Source organism: Salmo salar, chromosome 01 (assembly GCF_965601325.2).
Source record: "Salmo salar chromosome 01, fSalSal1, whole genome shotgun sequence".
In the NCBI taxonomy this organism is placed as follows: Eukaryota; Metazoa; Chordata; class Actinopteri; order Salmoniformes; family Salmonidae; genus Salmo; species Salmo salar.
Window position 1 is genome coordinate 75,281,833 of NC_138291.1, and position 20,304 is coordinate 75,302,136.

The 20,304-nt window shown below is 41.1% G+C and overlaps 1 protein-coding gene across 1 annotated transcript; it reads left to right on the plus strand.

Moving 5' to 3' along the window:
* Nucleotides 1-9,443: 9,443 nt before the first annotated feature.
* On the plus strand, nucleotides 9,444-17,035 carry wnt8b (wingless-type MMTV integration site family, member 8b). Its single transcript, XM_014206458.3, has 7 exons — nucleotides 9,444-9,673; nucleotides 10,328-10,361; nucleotides 11,650-11,788; nucleotides 12,601-12,726; nucleotides 13,014-13,156; nucleotides 15,510-15,650; nucleotides 15,742-17,035. The coding sequence occupies exons 1-7, from the start codon at nucleotides 9,600-9,602 to the stop codon at nucleotides 16,168-16,170; spliced, it is 1,086 nt and encodes a 361-aa protein (XP_014061933.1). The 5' UTR covers nucleotides 9,444-9,599; the 3' UTR covers nucleotides 16,171-17,035.
* The last annotated feature ends 3,269 nt before the right edge of the window (nucleotides 17,036-20,304 follow it).

Here is a 20,304-nt window from a genome sequence, read left to right on the forward strand (position 1 = left end):
ACTCCAAGCGGGCTGTCATGTGCCTTTTACTGAGGAGAGCCTTCGGTCTGGCCACTCTACCATAAAGGCCTGATTGGTAGAGTGCTGCAGAGAGGGTTGTCCTTCTGGAAAGTTCTCACATCTCCACAGAGGAACTCTGGAGCTCTGTCAGAGTGAACATTGGGTTCTTGGTCACCTCCCTGACCAAGAACCAGATTGATATGAGGATGACATTTTTTTAATCCAGTTTAGAATAAGGCTGTAACGTAACAAAATGTGGAAAAAGTCAAGAGGTCTTAATACTTTCCGAATGCACTGTTTGTCCATATCAGTACATTTGTAACAGCCTAACCATTACAAAATGTATATTTGATCAAATAAGCCTCATGTAGCAAATTAGCAATTACATTTTTTGTTGACCAAATTTGACAGTCATTGACCTCCATACAAAAATAAGACTTAATGGTCTTATTGTCGTGGACAGATTTTGGGTGGAGTAAAGCCACACTTTGCCTCTTCCTTTCTGGGTTAAATCAGCAATAGCTGGGCGTCATTGTTTGGACTTTTCCTAGCTTTATATGAAGTTTTGTGCTCTCATTACGAAGGCATTTTGCAAAAATGGGTTACCTGTACTTCTTTGCTTGACGTAATACATTCCTATGGGATTTCATAGGGTGCAATATACAATGTTTCACATCACATTTCTTGATGTTAACACAATTTATAGAATCATATTGCATATCATTTTAATTAATAGACATCAGTGAATGCTTCTACAACATTTTCTGTTTTAATGTAATATTTGAAACGACTACAAAACTCAGTAATTCTGACAGCTTTTTTTTTATACCACTATTCTGGTAATATTAAGCTAAATACATATAATTCACATACTGTACTTGGGCAATCATTTTGGGTTGTCCTAATTGTAACACATTTTAATCCATTATTGGTCTTATTACACCAATTATTTATTCAGTTATGCCCATGCAAAATCAATGCAGTTCCTCCCTGTTGAAGTGAATAGTGGTCATTTTGAAAAAAGGCTGCTGGGAGTTGTACTGATTATAGACAAAATTGATGATGACTCTATATAGCAAAAACAAATGTCTCCAATGGGTCTCCTTGTTCTGTGTGAAATTTGGTTTAGTCATCGTACCATGTGATATCAGAGCACATCCCAATACTGTCCATTCTGGCTCGATATACCGCAAAATGCATACATGTATGACCTTATTTGACCCCCCAAGATGGGCCCATAGAGATATAACAATTCCAGTTGCTTCATACTTCAATACAGTGGGTATCAGAAGTATTCACATTCTATTGTGTTAAAGTGGGCCTTTTGTCAATGATCTACACAAAATTCTCTAATGTCAAAATCCAAACATTTCTTAAGTTATGTAAAATGTTTAGATAAGTATTCACCCCGAGTCAATCGATGTTAAAAAAACAGCAAATGGCAGAAATTAAGGCTGAGTCTTATTAGGTAAGTCTAAGAGCTTTGCACACTTGGATTGTGCAATATTTTCCCATTTTTCTTTTCAAAATGATTAAAGAGCTGTCAAGTTGTTGATGGTCATGGTTACACAGCAATTTAAGTCTTGCAATAGATTTAAGCATATTTATTAAGTCAAACTGTAACTTGGCCACTCAGGAACATTTACTGACTTCTTGGTAAGTGCCTTCAGTGTAGAATGTGTCCTTGTGTTGTAGGTTATTGTCCTGCTGAAAGGTGAATTTGTCTCCCAGTGTCTGTTGGAAAGCAGACCTGAAGCAGGTTTTCCTCTAGGATTAACTCCATTCCATTTCTTTTTATCCTGAAAAACTCCCCAGTCTTTACAATGTGTCAAGCATACCCATACCATGATGCAGCCTCCACCTTGCTTGAAAATACTCAGTGATGTGAATTTGCATTTATATTTTTATTCTGTATATTTGAATTATTTTCAGTCATTGTGAAGTAACTATACTAAACAAAAATAAACGCAACATGTAAAGTCTTGGTCCCATAAGCGCCAATATTTCCATACACACCTTATTTCTCTCATTCTGTGCACATACACTACTGGTCAAAAGTTCTCAAACACCTACTCATTTAAGGGTTTTTATTTTTTACATTGTAGAATAGTGAAGACATCAAAACTATGAAATAATACATGGAATCACAGTGACCAAAAAAAAGTTAAACAAATCTAAATATTTTATATTTGAGATTCTTCAAATAGCCACCCTTTGTCTTGATGACAGCTTTGCACACTGTCTGTAGAGCTCAGACAGGATTGTGTCAAGGCACAGATCTGGGGAAGGGTACCAAAACATTTCTGCAGTATTGAAGGTCCCCAAGAACAGTGGCCTCCATAATTCTTAAAATGGAAGAAGTTTGGAACCACCAAGACTCTTCCAAGAGCTGGCTGCCCAGCCAAACTGAGCAATCAGGGGAGAAGGGCCTTGGTCAGAGCTGACCAAGAACCCAATTGTACATCTGACAGAGAGCCAGAGTTCCTGTGGAGATGCGAGTACCTTCCAGAAGACAACCATCTCTGCAGCACTCTACCAATCAGGCCTTTATGGTAGAGTGGCCAGACTGAAGGCACTCCTCAGTAAAAGGCACATGACAGCCCACTTGGTGTTTGCCAAAAGCCACCTAAACAAGACTGAACTATTTGGCCTGAATGCCAAGCGGTACATCTGGAGGAAACCTGGCACTATCCCTACGGTGAAGCATGGTGGTGGCAACATGCTTTGGGGATGTTTTTCAGCAACAGGGACTGGGAGACTAGTCAGGATCGAGGGAAAGATGAATATAGCAAAGTAACAGGACAATGACCCTAAGCACAGCCAAGACCACGAGGGACCAGCACAAAAAAAAGTTATGAAATGTATGCATTCACTACTGTAAGTCGCTCTGGATAAGAGCGTCTGCAAAATTACTAAAATGTAAATGTAACACAGGAGTGGCTTCGGGACAAGTCTCTGAATGTCCTTGAGTGGCCCCGCCAGAGCATCTCTGGAGAGACCTGAAAATAGCTGTGCAGCAATGCTCCCCATCCAACCTGACAGAGCTTGAGAGGATCTGCAGAGAATAATGGGAGAAACTCCCCAAATACAGGTGTGCCAAGCTTGTAGTGACTTAACCAAGAGGACTGTAATCGCTGCCAAAGGGGCTTCAAAAAGTACTGAGTAAAGGGTCTGAATACTTATGCAAATGTGATATTTCCATTTGAATTTTTTTATACATTTGCAAAAATGTTAACCTGTTTGATTCATCATTATGGGTTATTGTGTGTAAATTGATGAGGGAAAAAACTATGGAATCGATTTTAGAATAAGGCTGTAATGAATCCATTTTAGAATAAGGCTGTAACCCAGTTGTCGGATCCTCACGTCCTTGTCAATTTACATTCTCCGATTTTCTAAATCGAACTTAATCTGTCTCCATCTTTTTAATCCATTTCTAAACGGGCCAGCCTCACCTTTAGCCTAGCGGTCCCGTCTGAACGACCCGAAGCAGAAGATAAAGGGTCAAATCGGGGCAATGTAAAGGGGGTACGAGCAACCACTTCCTCCGCCCTGTCCTCCGACTTGGCATCGGAAGTTATATCTCCTCTCCTGAAGCCTCCCTCTTGTCATCTTTCAACGAGAGAATTCGTTCTCTCACTAAACCCTCCCTGACTAGCACCAAAAGCTCAGCCTTTAGGGCTTTCTCAGGGATGAAGAGTCCATAATGGTCAGTTATAGCGAAAAGGTCTTTCCGCAACCCCACCAAACGATCAACAGAGGGCGCTTCAATAAACTTGGAGATGGCTGAGGCAGCCATTTTGTACAGTGCAGCCTACTGAACACACAAACTTAACAAGTCATCCTCACAACCTACCATCACACCTCAATCACTAACCACAGAGAGCTCAGAACATGGCCTCCTATGGGGACACACATACCTTAGAAGCAGCGGCTACAAAGTATTTAGCAAAAACCAACACAGGACATACTAATCATCTCCTGCTGAGAAACAACCAACATATGATAAAACCTTCAGCTCTCTCTTACAAAGGAACACTGGCTTTTATAGCTGGAGAAGGAGTCTGTAATGCGATACAGCTGTATCCTGACGAGGGGGCGGGGTCAGCTGCAATTAGCAATGGGGCCGACCAATCAGCTGCTTGGGGGAATTTCAGGAAGCCATCCTGAAACACACATACAAACAAACCACAACACAGAAACTGGGGAACGTAACAGGAGGACAGAAGATGGCTATCAGGCTGTTAAATAGCCATTACTAGCCGGCCTCCACCCAGTACCCTGCCCTGAACTTAGTCACTGTCACTAGCCGGCTACCAACCGGTTACTCAACCCTGCCGCCCTATGTACATAGACATGGAATCACTGGTAACTTTAATCATGTTTACATACTGTTTTACTAATTTCATATGTATATACTGTATTCTAGTCAATGCCACACCGACATTACTCATCCTAATATTTATATATTTCTTAATTCCAGTCTTTTACTTTGAGAATTGTGTATATTGTTATGAATTGTTAGATAGTGCTGCACTGTTAGAGCTAAGAACACAAGCATTTAGTTAGATACTACTGCACTGTTGGAGCTAGGAACACAAGCATTTAGTTAGATACTACTGCACTGTTGGAGCTAGGAACACAAGCATTTAGTTAGATACTACTGTTGGAGCTAGGAACACAAGCATTTAGTTAGATACTACTGCACAGTTGGAGCTAGGAACACAAGCATTTAGTTAGATATTACTGCACTGTTGGAGCTAGGAACACAAGCATTTAGTTAGATACTACTGCACTGTTGGAGCTAGGAACACAAGCATTTAGTTAGATACTACTGCACTGTTGGAGCTAGGAACACAAGCATTTAGTTAGATACTACTGCACTGTTGGAGCTAGGAACACAAGCATTTAGTTAGATACTACTGCACTGTTGGAGCTAGGAACACAAGCATTTAGTTAGATACTGCTGCACTGTTGGAGCTAGGAACACAAGCATTTAGTTAGATACTACTGCACTGTTGGAGCTAGGAACACAAGCATTTAGTTAGATACTACTGCACTGTTGGAGCTAGGAACACAAGCATTTAGTTAGATACTACTGCACTGTTGGAGCTAGGAACACAAGCATTTAGTTAGATACTACTGCACTGTTGGAGCTAGGAACACAAGCATTTAGTTAGATACTACTGCACTGTTGGAGCTAGGAACACAAGCATTTAGTTAGATACTACTGCACTGTTGGAGCTAGGAACACAAGCATTTAGTTAGATACTACTGCACTGTTGGAGCTAGGAACACACGCATTTAGTTAGATACTACTGCACTGTTGGAGCTAGGAACACAAGCATTTAGTTAGATACTACTGCACTGTTGGAGCTAGGAACACAAGCATTTAGTTAGATACTGCTGCACTGTTGGAGCTAGGAACACAAGCATTTAGTTAGATACTACTGCACTGTTGGAGCTAGGAACACAAGCATTTAGTTAGATACTACTGCACTGTTGGAGCTAGGAACACAAGAATTTAGTTAGATACTACTGCACTGTTGGAGCTAGGAACACAAGCATTTAGTTAGATACTACTGCACTGTTGGAGCTAGGAACACAAGCATTTCACTGCAGCCAACAATAATATCTGTTAAATATGCGTATATGACCAATAACATTTGATTTGATTTGAAGGGGTAGTCATTCAAAATCATGTCAATCCCTATTATTTCACACAGAGTGAATCCATGTTCCTTATTATGTGATTTGTTAAGACACATTTTACTCCTGAACTAATGTAGGCATGCCTAAACAAAGGGGGTGAACACTTTTGCAATGACTTTATTTGAGTTATTTGATTTGTATTCATTTTTAAACATTTGTAGAATGTTATTTTCACTTTGACATTATGGAGTATTTTGTGTAGATCAATGACAAAAAGAAACCACTATTAAATATATTTCAATCCCACTTTGTAAAGAAAAACATTTTGAAAAAATCCAAGGGTGTGAATACTTATGATACACACTGTATTTATTTAACCTTTATTTAACTAGGCGAGTCAGTTAAGAACAAATTCTTATTTACAATGACGGCCTACCCCGGCCAAACCCTAACCTGGATTAAGCTGGGCCAATTGTGCGCCGCCCTACTGTATGGGACTCCCAATCACGGCCGGTTGTGATACAGCCTGGAATCGAATCAGAATCTGTAGTGACGCCTCTAGCACTGAGATGCCGTGCCTTAGACTGCTGCGCCACTCGAGAGTCCGAATGTATGTGTTGTATTATGAAGTTAATAACATATCAAATTGCCTTAGTTTGAGAAGATTGTCCCCTGATAATACAAAATTACATTTTCATACCCTTAATCCTGTTGGCATAGGAGTCATAACATGCAGTGATACCCACGAATCGGAGGTTGCTAAATGTGGGTATCATACCATAATATAACCCACAGACATGCATTGACCTATAATGAAAATCCTAATTAGACTTTGCCACCCAAAGTGGACAAATATGTGAAATATGGCCTGCTGGCCCATGGACTCATTCATGTCTGGTGTGTTGGACTGCTCATTTTGTATTTTTTTTTATTTCACCTTTATTTAACCAGGTAGGCTAGTTGAGAACAAGTTCTCATTTACAACTGCGACCTGGTCAAGATAAAGCATAGCAGTTAGACACATACAACACAGAGTTACACGTGAAATGAACAAAAACATAGTCAATAATACAGTAGGAAAAAAAGAAAACTAAAAGTCTATATACAGTGAGTGCAATTTAGGTCAAATAAGGGAATTAAGGCAATAAATAGGCCATGGTGGCAAAGTAATACAGTATGGCAATTAGACACTGGAATGGTAGATGTGCAAAAGATGAAAGTGCAAGTAGAGATACTGGGGTGCAAAAGAAGCAGAATAAATAAATACAGTATGGGGATGAGGTAGATAAATGGGCTGTATACAGATGGGCTCATCACACATTGGAAAGCAATTGGGGTGTGATATGAGGTCATAGTCACAATGAAATCAACTGCTTTAGAGTTTGTTTTAAATCTTATATGCTACATGACCGTGAAATACTGCATTCAAATAGAATAGGCATCATACATTTAATCATTTCACATAATGCTTATTTTCTGAAATAAAATTAGGGTACCTTACTTTAGATTGTAACATTATCACATCTCAAGATGTTCCGTTTGATGCGTGGGTCTGGCTCATGGACTAGGCTTACATAGGCCACACACAGATAATCAGTCAGCAAAATGACGTTCAACTGAAAAGGCACTTGCTCAACTATTTGAAGACGGCCCAGGCGCTTGTAGCTGCACCGCCTGTATAGGCCTAAAACAATCGTGCATTTTATGTTTTAAGTGTTGGCCAATAGACTAGTCCTATAGGCTTACATTTAAATATAACTTTTTTGATTTGATTTAAATAATAGAAAATAAATACATTAAAAATAAATAAATAAACTCAAATAGCCTGTAGTAATCATAACCAAAGCCTATGAAACAATTAAATGATTATGATGGCCTATACGAATAAATTACTCAACTGAACAGAAAAATATATATCCGCATATAGGCCTAAATTTAGTAAAATATGCCTACCTAAATAAATCCGAAATTTGATATTTTTGTTGATTGATCAGTGAACCCGCTTAAAAACTTAATCCAAAAACATCCCACGAATGAACTTTTCCAAATCACTTTCCCCTAATCCTAATTTGCATATAAGAAAATGCGCGGACGTCAAAGGAGCAGGGATCTGTATGGTTTTAAAGGGTCAGACGAGGGGTTAGTTGGTGACAATAACCCCACATGAGAAGTTAGATAGCGACCGTCTGGATTAGTGATGCAAATGACAATTTTATCAATGGCTAGAGTCCTTAATCTTTGGATCCTCTCACCTTTTTTATTTTCTGGTATCTCAAAATGTAATCGCATTCAATGGAAAAGCGCTTGGTTTTGTTAGGTAAAACGTGTATCCGATTCTCACAAGCTAGAGCAGCACTTCGGTGAAATGTTAACTTGAAATTGGCATGAAGTTTTCACGTCATATTAGGCCTATATATTACAACAGTAGACGATTCAATGACATTTTCAAAGGCCTGAATTAAGTTACCGATTAATTCGCTGACTTCAGTAGGCTACAATGCAACTGTTGGCATTCTTATGTAGGGCTAATGTCATCAATAATGCACAACGGCTTTAATTTGCAACTTCATTCTGCAAACGTTTAGGCTACATGATGAGAGTGCAGTTACTAGATTTTGCTCTAAACCTATTCTTATCTGTTGATCAATGCATCAAAGGTTTCAAAAATCTAAATGTATTAACATGTCTTTACACTACCTTAATATTTCTTGAAATTCTATAAATGTTCACTGGGCAAAAAAATATATAAAAAAATAAACAATTGCGTTTTAGGTAAGCTATAGTCATTCATGCACATAAATTCAAACTTTTACCTCGATTTGTATTAGTCAAATTAATGGCATCTTTTCAAAAACTCATTTTCGAATAAAATGTCTTCATTGTTAAAGGGATGTTTTTTAACAGGCCTAACCACTCCCAAAACAATCAACGTTAATACTTTCGATACCTAATTAATATGGATCTTATAGAGATGGAAATGTTAGTGAATTTGTTGTTTGGAAATGTGTTAGTAAATTGATTAGGTTAGCCTATTCGTATATTGAGCAGTGTTTAGCCTATCTGATGTTGTTTTGAAACAATTTTCCTCACTCGTAGGTCTATTTTTAATACTGTTCTCTCTTGTAAATTTAGTTTAGGTTAAGCCATTTAAAATTCGTTGTAGTAGGTTAATATTTTCTTTTAAATCAGAAGTTGGAAATTATCTTTGGGGAAACTGTGAGCATCTGGAAAATGTCAAATGATATACATACTTAAACACTGATTTTCAAACATTTGGATGTTAATTAGTCATAGCCTATGCGTCTTTTTAGAGGGACGAACGTTGATTAAATCGGACGTGGTATTTGTAAAACCAGGCTAACTTCCTAAAACACACCTCTCAAGAAATCCCACAGTATCCAAATAACATCTCGTGTTTGTTCTAAGAAGATAATACCAGTAGTGTTAGCCTATCAGTTACCGGCCGCTGTATCAAACTCTTTCAAGATGGTGAGTAAATTAACTTTTCAGGGTGCAAACTCCACCAGATGAGTCGATTTCAGCCGGTTTAATATTAATTCACTTGATCCTGAATCGTTCAGAAGGCCGCGGGCATGGAGAGAGAGTTCGGGCTGACTCTTCCCTGGTTGCTATTTGTCTGCGCGAGGCCCAGGGTGCCCTTTTGATCATTTCAATCTCTCCTCGGTGCGCTCCTTCTGATTGGTCGAGGGAGTAAGACGGGGAAAATCTTTAATTAAGTAGATAATCTCTTGTTGGGATGAGAGTGGGTCCATTTCAGAGCCCCCCTCTAGTGAGTCCCACATGAGTATCTTAGCATATACAGCCAGTGTGGATTGGGGTTGTGTATGTATGTAGGGTAGTAGCTCTCACTATATCATCTATCCTTATTTAGAGAGCTGCTGAATGTGCATGCCATCCCTCTATCCTCTCTCATCTCTTCTGTCAGGATGTTCATGCATTTGGAGGTCTGTTACTATATCTTCATTTTGATGACTCACATGACAAGGTCCTGCTTCAGCTGGTGAGTTTCAACTATTTTGGACTCTTTGTTATTGCCTCATCCATCCAAAGCAATGGATGTCATAGGAAGGTTGTTAATTAAGTATTGTACATAGGCTTATTGGAATAGAGAAATAATTCAATGATTTTGATGGTGAAAGCTTTTTCTATTTACTAATCAAATAAAAAAGTTAGTTTAAGTTTTTTACCTTTGAAAATGTTTTACCAATTAGGCTTTTTGATTTTCCTTTATGAGAATGTACGGATGGAAAAGTATTAAATCATGATAATTCAATATTCTCCTGTAATTCTTGTAATATTTATTACTCATTAATCTACTTTCATCTCAGTCTATTTTACTGAGGATTTTTTTTTTTTAGGTCTTTTGGATATAACCTACCCAGAAATGTCACTTTAGCACCATGGTTATTGACCAGCAGGCCAGGGTTTAACTCATTTGGGAGACAAGGATTTAGAGGAATGATATGGTTTAGAACCATTTTATTATATGTCTTAGTACTGCGTTATTTAAGATAGATAATGATGCTTTAGCACCATATTATTAAATGCTATTAAAGATACCTAATGAGAGATGTTAAGTGAGGGAGCTGTGGAATTCCTGCCCTTGCTGAAGGACACTTAATTCCCAGAGTTAATAAGCTGTCTCCTCTTCCAGGTCAGTGAATAATTTCCTGATGACTGGACCTAAGGTAAGCCAACATTCTTTTGATCTTCTGCCCAGATCCCCTTTTCCCTTCCCTCCTTCCCTCCCTAAAAAGAGAGCAAAAACCACCCTGTGAGGATCTCTTACAAAACCTCACTCCGAAGACATTATTGCGTTATGTTACTCTCTTTCTCCCTCTCTGTTTCTATCTATAGACAGCATCTCATTTTCTCCACAATGAGAGTTTATGGTTCATATACATATGCATTTTCATCATTTATTTGTTGTAAGAACAGCAAGAGTATAACTTAGCAGTGTTATGCTGGCCTTTTGGGTTCACTCCATATTTGTATCTAATGCACTTGACCCTACTGAGACTAAGAAGCTTTGAATGTCCATGGGTTGAGATAGTAGAGGTGGAGAGTTATTGGGTTCAGTGTGTATAGAGGCAGTGGCAGGATAGGACCTGGAAAGGGTTTTGGTCAATTGAATTTCTTTTTCAGTCAATTTAGGAAGTTAACTGAAATTCCAATTCCAATTTTACCCATGAGAGGCAACGGAGGCAGTAGAGGCACAAGAGGTCCCAGGATTGAGTGTGTATCGCACAGGAGACTGTTGGTGAAGGGATGAGAGCTCATAATAATGTCTGGAATGGAGTGACTGGAATGGTATACCGTTCCATTCATTTTCTTCCAGCCATTACTATAAGCCCTCCTCCCCAATTAAGGTGCCACCAGCCACCTGTGGTATAGAGACAATGGAGGCAGTAGAGGTCCCTCGGTTGATTGAGCTAGACTAGAGGCAGGAAAGGCAGTAGAGATCTCTCTGTGTTGAGTGGGAATAAACTAGAGGCAGTAGAGGCAGGAAAGGCAGTGCTGGCATGTGCTGTGCTGTGGTGGGTGGTCATCATTATCCCACCAGACCTCAGTGAGAAGCAGAGAGGTGGTGGCTCAGTCTCTCAACAGGCCACTTGAGACATATCATTCACACAGTCTCAACAAGGACCAGAGAGCTGGGCGAACAAGCCAAGTGGACATGGTGAACATGTAAAGAATAGGGCTTGGGATTCTTAACTCACTCAGGGGTTGTGAATCATGTTCAAAAAGTTGAATTAATATTGTATTAAGACTTTTTTGGTCCATTTCTGTTGCTAACCGAAGCTAATGTTTATTAGTATTGTTACAACAAAAACTCAGATAATACACTAGGAATTTTGGGGTTATAGAACTAAATGTCTCTAGAATTTGTTGCTTTTCATGATTGAACCTATTCAGTTTTTAGTATATTGTACCATCACATATGCCATGATGATATACTCCTCTGTGTTCCTCCAGGCTTACCTGATTTACTCCAGCAGCGTAGCGGCCGGGGCGCAGAGCGGCATCGAGGAGTGCAAGTACCAGTTTGCCTGGGACCGATGGAACTGCCCTGAGAGAGCCCTGCAGCTGTCCACACACAGAAGCCTCCGCAGCGGTAAGAGCCAATGATCCAGGCTCCATTGGAATTCTGACTTCCACTTTGGAATTTCGATTAGAAATGCTGCCCAAATGACTCCCTCTTTTTCTGCCTAAATGACACTATTCTCCATATAGTGCACTATTGTTGACCAGACCAAATCTAGGGCACTATATGGTCAAAAGTAGTGCACTATATGCTGACTAGGGAATAATTTGATTTGCCCTTTATTAACAGACCAGCTTTAAGTCACAGATAGGCCCATCCAGATCAAGGAGGAAGGACTCTTTCTAGAAAGTGAGATGGCGTTTGTTTGTTTGTTTAGTCAGGAGATTCATCTGTCAAAAGGATCGTTACAGCAACCCCACGGCCGCTACGGTTCCCTCACCCAATACAACAGCAACCCCACGGTCACACTGGCCAAAACAAACACTACTAATCCAATTCACAACATCCTACTGAGCCTCCCATCGACGGGACCCTGCTCAGGGGCCTTGTGAAAACATGGCACCCCAATGGCAATTAGAGGCAATGTGTTAATTACCAGGAGAGATAGGAGATAAAGGATACTGTGGAGTGAGAGGCGTTGAAATAGAAGCCCCACTCTAAAGATAAGGGTTAGGGTCACAGGCTAGAGGAGAGGAATGACCTATTCAGAGGAAGGCATTCCTGAGTACAGAAGGCATTCCTGAGTACAGAAGGCAATCCTGAGTGCATTTTAAAATGTCTCTCTCACCCAAAGCAAACAGAGCGACAGCGATTGTCCTTGACATCAGTTCAGTAATCATTGCTACTATAATATAATAATATATCATCTGCTTTTTCCACAGCGAACAGGGAGACAGCGTTTGTCCATGCCATCAGTTCAGCAGGAGTCATGTACACTCTGACGAGGAACTGCAGTCTGGGGGACTTTGACAACTGTGGCTGTGATGACACCAGGAATGGACAGCGGGGTAAGAGAAGATAAATAAAATCCACGCACAGATCATTGCAAGACATGCATAGATGAAACAGCTGATGTACATACTGTGTTGTAGTTATGTGATGGGATTCAGTTGTAGGCAAAACAACATTTAAATTGTTTTTTCAAGTACTTTGGAAATAATTCCCTTCCACGTATTTCCGTCACAAATGGTGAGCCACCCTCTCGTACAGACAAACTCCTGCTTGTGTCCCCAGTGGGTAGGAGGGTGGGGGGATGGCTGCTGCAGTGACCTGATGGTTGTGGTTGTGTCCCCAGGGGGAACAGGCTGGCAGTGGGGGGGCTGCAGTGACAACGTGGGGTTCGGTGAGGCCATCTCCAAGCAGTTTGTTGACGCGCTGGAGACGGGCCAGGACGCACGGGCCGCCATGAACCTCCACAACAACGAGGCTGGACGCAAGGTACAGTATTTACTTTACTTTGTACTTTTACTCTTACCATTATTCACTATATTCTCTATGTTCCCTGACCTAGACACATACAGTAAGGCATCCATAAAAACAGTACCCATACGTCCCCTAAAACATCTGTGAGTAAGGACACACAAGGAAATACTGTACTCCTCAGCTTTCCAGATTGATAGTTGCTGTGTGGCGACCATTCAGGTGCAAATCGGCAGGCGAGTGCTAGGCAACACATTGGTGCTGCAAGGGGTGAGCTATCCCTCGGCACCATACAGAACTTTGATGATATAGTGAAATATTATCATAATTCCAGATAGATATAGAGCTTGGCTTTCAGGGTGTTCTGAACTCCAGATCATGTTGAGATTAAATCAGTGAGATTGCCATAGGGGGAGCTCTTGTAGTTCAAGCTGGAGGGCCAGATGGCCTGTCTGATATTTGCGTTTCCCACTCGGCCCCCCAACCGACCGACTGCTCAATGTAAAGTACCTTTTGAATAATTTTTTTATTTCTCAACCTGCCCAGTGAGAATTACAGCTTACAGCAAGCGTACCACCCAAGCGTCCCCTTTCACGTCCCCATAAGTGAGGTGCCACTCGTCCTCCAATAACCACAGTGTGTTCGCTGTACCAGAAGGGCCTATTTACCAGTTACTGAATGTCCTTTATTATGACAAGACTTGAGTTGCAAGATCTCAGGATCACTGGTGCTACTTCTTAATTAGAGTATCCCATGGTTCCACACACTGCAGACGGGGGCCAGTATTATGCCTGCCTGCTCTCTTTAAATACGTTTTTAGTTTCATTCTTGCAATAAGCATCCAACATTTATTCTGTTGGTCTTTGTGTGGCCCCTGAGGAGTCCATAGTCAGGGATGAAGGACCACAGGCGAGAGAATGGAGTGGTCTTTGTTTACCCCGCCTAGGAGCCCTCCTGTTGGGCCCTCGCTGCCCCTCCGAACCCCATGGCACCTGGAGCATCATTGTAACAAAAAAAATACCAGAGAAAAAAAGAAAAACTCACCCCTTCTTCATTTTGACACTCAATAGACTCCCCATAGGCTCTTCATTGGTTCTTCTCATGGCAGAAAACATGTTGACAATGGCCTTGCTAAATAAATACTCCTCTCACTCCAGGTGGGACACAGTCAGTGTCTCGATGTGAAACTTTGATTTGGCCCTCACCTCGCGAGAAAGCTCTTCCCCTCCCCGTAAAGAAACGTTCCTTTTGAACCGACATCTGTTAACATATGTGTCGGGGTGAAGTCAGGAAATATTGAGGGGGATCACAAAAGCTGACAAAAACTTGAGCATGAACCTTGAACCTATCCTTTCTCCCCTCAGTGAATTCATCCTCTTTTTGTCAAGTGGGAAGGCTTGAGCGTACAATGGGTTCATTTGACAACACATCAATCAAGAGCCAATGGTCTTCACATTACACAACTGATTCTTTGAAACAAAACCATGCTCAGCCACACACGCATACAAAACTGATTTCCTGAGACCAAATCAATGAACTTCTCATCTGCATGTTGTTGCTTTAAAGCGCAACTGAAGGCAATAAACAACTTCTCTGATAGAAAACGATATTAGTCAGAAGCAAAGTTTTGTAAATGAGTTCGTCATGACTCACTTGAGGGTTGGGCTTTCATTTCACAATGCTTACTTTCCCACTAACAAGGGATACGCAGCTGCAGTGATTGCACTCTATCCAATCCTACCGCAGAACACAGATACAGTGAGACAGACATGTTCACATAAGACAACAGGTTGCACATTTTTTTTACTTGAGAAATACTGCACCAAATACCTTAGCTAGATGTAAAATTGTGCAAGTTATCTTAGATTCATTCGGACTATTTTGAGAAAGTAATACTGACTTTGTTCCTATGGCGTCTCATGGGCAACAAAACATCAGTAACTGGCACATAGAACCACACCCCCAAGACTGAAATGTTGTTTCTTACAGTGATGAGCAACATAAAACATGCTGAATCAGTGTGTTCAGTTGTGCTTTAAAAATAAGTCTCTTTAATGATTTATTTTTCTATACTCCTGTTTCAGCTGGTATTTGCCTAGTGCTTACATTTATTGTATTTAACCTTTATTTAACTAGGCAAGTCAGTTAAAAACAAATTATATATAATAATGATATGGCAACAATAGGTTATTTCTGGAGTTTACAGAGTATTTAGTTTATGTAATGTTCAGGTTATTATAATTACCATTTTCCAGGTGAATCAGACTGTAGAATCAAGCTTAACCAAAGTCTCCTCTCCTCTCCTCTCCTCTCCTCTCCTCTCCTCTCCTCTCCTCTCCTCTCCTCTCCTCTCCTCTCCTCTCCCTCCCAGGCGGTGAAAGGAACCATGCAGAAGACATGTAAGTGCCATGGTGTCTCCGGGTCCTGCACCACACAGACCTGCTGGTTACAACTACCAGAGTTCCGGGAGGTGGGAAACTACTTGAAGGACAAGTACCACCGAGCCCTGAAGGTATATATTCTTTATTGTTTATATTAAACAATATTGTTTATAGGCACTTTAAAGGCACTTCACATAAAGTTCATTCATTTATTAATTCAAGGTGGACCTGCTCCGGGGGGCCGGGAACAGTGCAGCCAGTCGAGGGGCCATCGCAGAGACTTTCAGCTCCTTCTCTCGTAAAGAACTGGTCCACCTAGAGGACTCCCCAGATTACTGCTTGGAGAACCGTACTCTGGGTCTGCCTGGCACGGAGGGCAGAGAATGCCTGAAGAAGGGCAAGAACCTAAACAAGTGGGAGAAGCGGAGCTGCAAGAGGCTGTGTGGGGAGTGCGGTTTAGCCGTGGAGGAGAGGAAGGCGGAGTTGGTGTCGAGTTGCAATTGTAAGTTCCACTGGTGCTGTGCGGTGAAGTGTGAGCAGTGCCGTAAGACGGTGACCAAGTACTTCTGTGTGAAGAAGGGGGGGCAGAGGGGGAAGAACGAGAGTGCTGGGAGCCGTAAGAAGAACCTGAGGCTCAGGAAGAAGCACTGAGCTGCATCCATCTTCCTCACCATCATCATCACTGCCATACGTCTTGTCTTCTCACAAGCTGATTTTCACAGACCCTCTCAAACGATTTTACAACAAGCTTTCTGCTTGTATTCAAAAGACTTAATTGGAAAATAATTTATTGAATAAGTCAAGTATTGTTGTTATCCCAATCAAATGTTTAATAGTGGGGTAGAAAATGTGTGTAAAAAAAAAAAACATGTTGATAAAACTACATGATAGAGAAAAAATAGAGGGAAACTATTAGTTGTGTAGAACTGATGGTATAAATGGTATACATATATTTAAAAGTATTTTTAAAACTTTTTTTCCGCAATTATATATATTATTATAAGTCATTGGGCATTTAAAGCATGTTACATACATGTTACGTACTCAATAATCTCCTTCATACCTGATATCTTGAACAACTCTTCCTTAACGGTCCGTCCACAGCATACCTCAACATCTTATTTATTGTCATAAGTACCACCAATGAGCTACGCCATTTCCCATTGGTCAGTTTATCAAACATTCCTTCCTGTCATGATGACCAAGCTCTGTGACAGTGCCTGAGATCAAAGCATCCCAGTAGTTTGTTCAAGCATGTATCACAACAGATATTCAGATTATAGGTTTGAAAAACAAGAAGAGACTTCGGGGTGCATTCCTCTCGTCCAATCCCTTGCCCTGCCCTCCCCAGCCCAGCCTTACCTTGAGGATGTATTTAATTGTAAATAAAATGAAGCACTTTGTTCGGTATATTGTTTATTTATTGCACAGTTTTTTTCCTTAGTTTTTGATTTATTCATAGTTGCTTTCATGGCTGTTATTATTTTCTATAAAATGTTTGTAATTAAAGAAGTATAATCTACAACTCCTCTATTATATGAATTTATTGAGCATGCCAACCACCCGTTTCACATTTCACATCCATTCATTTCAGAAGTGTTGAATTCATTTCAGAAGTGTTAAAATGGAATGCATGATTCTTTCCTATATTCCCGCTGTGTGACATATAAAACACCAATGTGCAGCAGCGGTACAACACAACCTGAGGCTCTTTTTATTGTTCACTTGGGGATCCGATAACCCTCGGGCCAAAGTAACAACAAGAGAAAACTTTTCATTATACTCTTCCTTCCTTCACGCCTTTCGCCTTGACAAATACCTCCCCTTTCTTTCTGCCCCTCGTCCGTCTAATCCTCTAAGAGCCTCTCCTAACGCCCTGGAACTCAGAACTTTCTTTACAGTTTAATACTAGTTTAATTAACTTTGTCCAGACAGAGTGCATGGTGGGGGGGAAACACGAAGAAGCAAAACAAGTCGCCCTTAAAAATCTTTAAAAATCAACCACCCCGCCTCTAATTTTGTATGCTAATCTCCTTTTTCACACTGCCCCTCCTTAGGAGTGAGTGGTGAGTTGGGACAAAAACTGTTGGGAAAACTTGGTGGTGTTGCCTTCCTTCGCTGGGGGCTCGCCAGTGGCTTCCTGCTGGCTGTTTCATTCCTGGGCCCCCTCGGCCTCCTCGGCTCACCTATTTGGATCCTTTCTCTCCTCTAGGGCCTTCCTTTGCTCGATTTAACAATGAGCGTCGAGCTAATCAGCCCTCTCGGAAATGCGCCACTGCCGAGCTGCTTAATCCCCTCTCCTCCTCCACCGACTCAATGGACCTCCGCCTTCAAAAGGGCTTTGGGAAAAGGCTTTGCACAGATTCACACTGTTCCCTCAATACAAGTTAGTTCAAGTATTGTGCCCACAACAAGTGGGTATGATAAACAAATGCTTGCCAGGGTGGATACCCACCCACCACCCCACCTGTGGTAGACTAAAGAGGGTGCCAGGGCCGGGGGCAGACAGTAGCGCATGGCAGGCAGACCCAGGGGCCTCCAGGGGCCCGACGGGGCCCTCCAGATGAGATGAGACCTGAAAGAGGAGATTAAAAGCCCTTATTGAGAGTAGAGGCAGTTCATTTCTGTACCCTCGTCTTTCTAGCCAATAAAGTGTCAAGGAAACACATTGTTGACATCTTATTTATGAAATAATGATCAGAAACTCAGCCTGTTGGCTGGATCAAACTAGGGGGTGACATGCTCAGCAGAGCAACTCTCTAATCTCTAAGGCATATAACGAGAATGTTTGTGCAAGTCTCCCATCAAATCAAATTGTATTTGTCACATACACATATTTAGCAGATGTTGTTGCGAGTGTAGAGAAATGCGTGTCCATTGACATCAATACATGATTTAAGGGAATGGCTCAGTTACACTCGCTGATCTGAAGTTAAGATTTGGCCCTCAGAGTCACCATCATTTTCATGGAGGTACAGTACAAGGTCTGAATTGTGTTCATTAGGGCACTCAGTGGAAAATGTTGTAAATGGGTTGTGTTGTTAGGGTATGCAGCGGACAATGTTTTCAAACATTTTGCAACCGAAAATGAAAATGATCCTTTCTTATTGGAAAAAAACAGGTAGTCCCTCTTTGTTTCAGTCTGCTTTCTTCCGTTTGGTGCTGACACAGCACACTGCCTGTAGAAGTGGAACTGTGGGAGGAATGAAAACCCCACACAGCAGCCGACCCAACCAAACACGTTTAGCAGTTTAACACCCCAACTGTCAGGTACACCTGTGACACCATCTACACAACATGTGTCAAACTCATTCCATTGAGGACTGAGTGTCTGCCGGTTTTCACTCCTCCCTTGTGCTTGATTGATCAATTAAGGTCACTGATTAGTTAGGAACTCCCCTCATGTGGTTGTCGAAGTCTTAATTGGACACAAGTAAATAAAAAACAGCAGACACTCGGCCCTCCATGGAATGAGTTTGACACCACTGTTCTACACCGTTCAGTCAGAAGCGATTACGCTCGGGAGGAAGAGATGAAAGAGGAGTGATTTAAAACAGTGGACTAATCCTGTTCTTCAAACAGGCTTGATCTGTTCAAAGATAATTCCATGCTTAATAAATCTGAACCTGGGGAGCCTTTAGTTTAGATCCTCTTGGTCTTCAGGTTCACACACACACACACACACACACACACACACATGCACACACACACACACGCACGCGCACACACACACACGCACAATACGCACGCTCACACGCAAGCACACACACAGACACACATGCACACACGCGCACACACACACACACGCACACGCACAGACACAATACGCACGCTCACACGCAAGCACACACACATGCACACATGCACACACGTACGTAGGCGCACACACACATGACTCTGGTGTACTTCTGGACTAGGACCACCTCAGAGACGTAAAGCCTACAGCTGTAAAGTAGCACTGCACTGGCTGACCCTCTCAACCTTGCCTCACGCTGTACCTAATCATGTGCAGTGTTAGAACATGAGTCTGCTTCTGTGGATGTCTATGGAAGAAATACTGTTCATACTGTATTACAGTTTTTAACAATCACTTTGGCACTAATTTCAGAACCTTGTGGTAATTTTTCAAAACTCTAGACACAAAACTCAAAACGGTCATCACTTGTAACAAAGGCTGTCCAATGTTCAAAACATTGAATTGTGCATTCATATCTTTAAAGAAACCTTGCACTTGCAGAATCATTGGTTCAAAGAACTAATTTATCATGAAATACCATAGGAACATTCATTTAGATCACCCACGCACAAGATACCGATAGTTTCACTGTGTAGTTGTTTGTACAATCATTAAATATTGTAGTACAAAATATGTGGTAAATGTTTCATTATGCTACTACACATAAATACGTCACTGTAAAAGGACTAGTTGAGAGAATACTACAGACACAGTGGAATAATTGAACAAAATATGAAATGTATTGATGAAATACAATAAAATCACAATATAGGTTTCTTTGAATCAAAGCAAAAATAATTAGTTACAAAAAAGAAAAAAAGAGTTAAAGGTGAACTGCAGTGTTCCTCACCTGGCTTACTGTTAAAATTAAAGCAAAAGATTGATTACTGTACTTCTACTGTACTTCCATCAACCCTGTCTTGTGGATTTGGCCACAGGTTCTCATCCACATCACAATTGATGTTTTAATTAGCCAAACATCTTGGGAAGAATCTTCGGGCATGGCGAATCCAGGCCTGACACTGGTCTGCCGTGATGTCATTGCATGC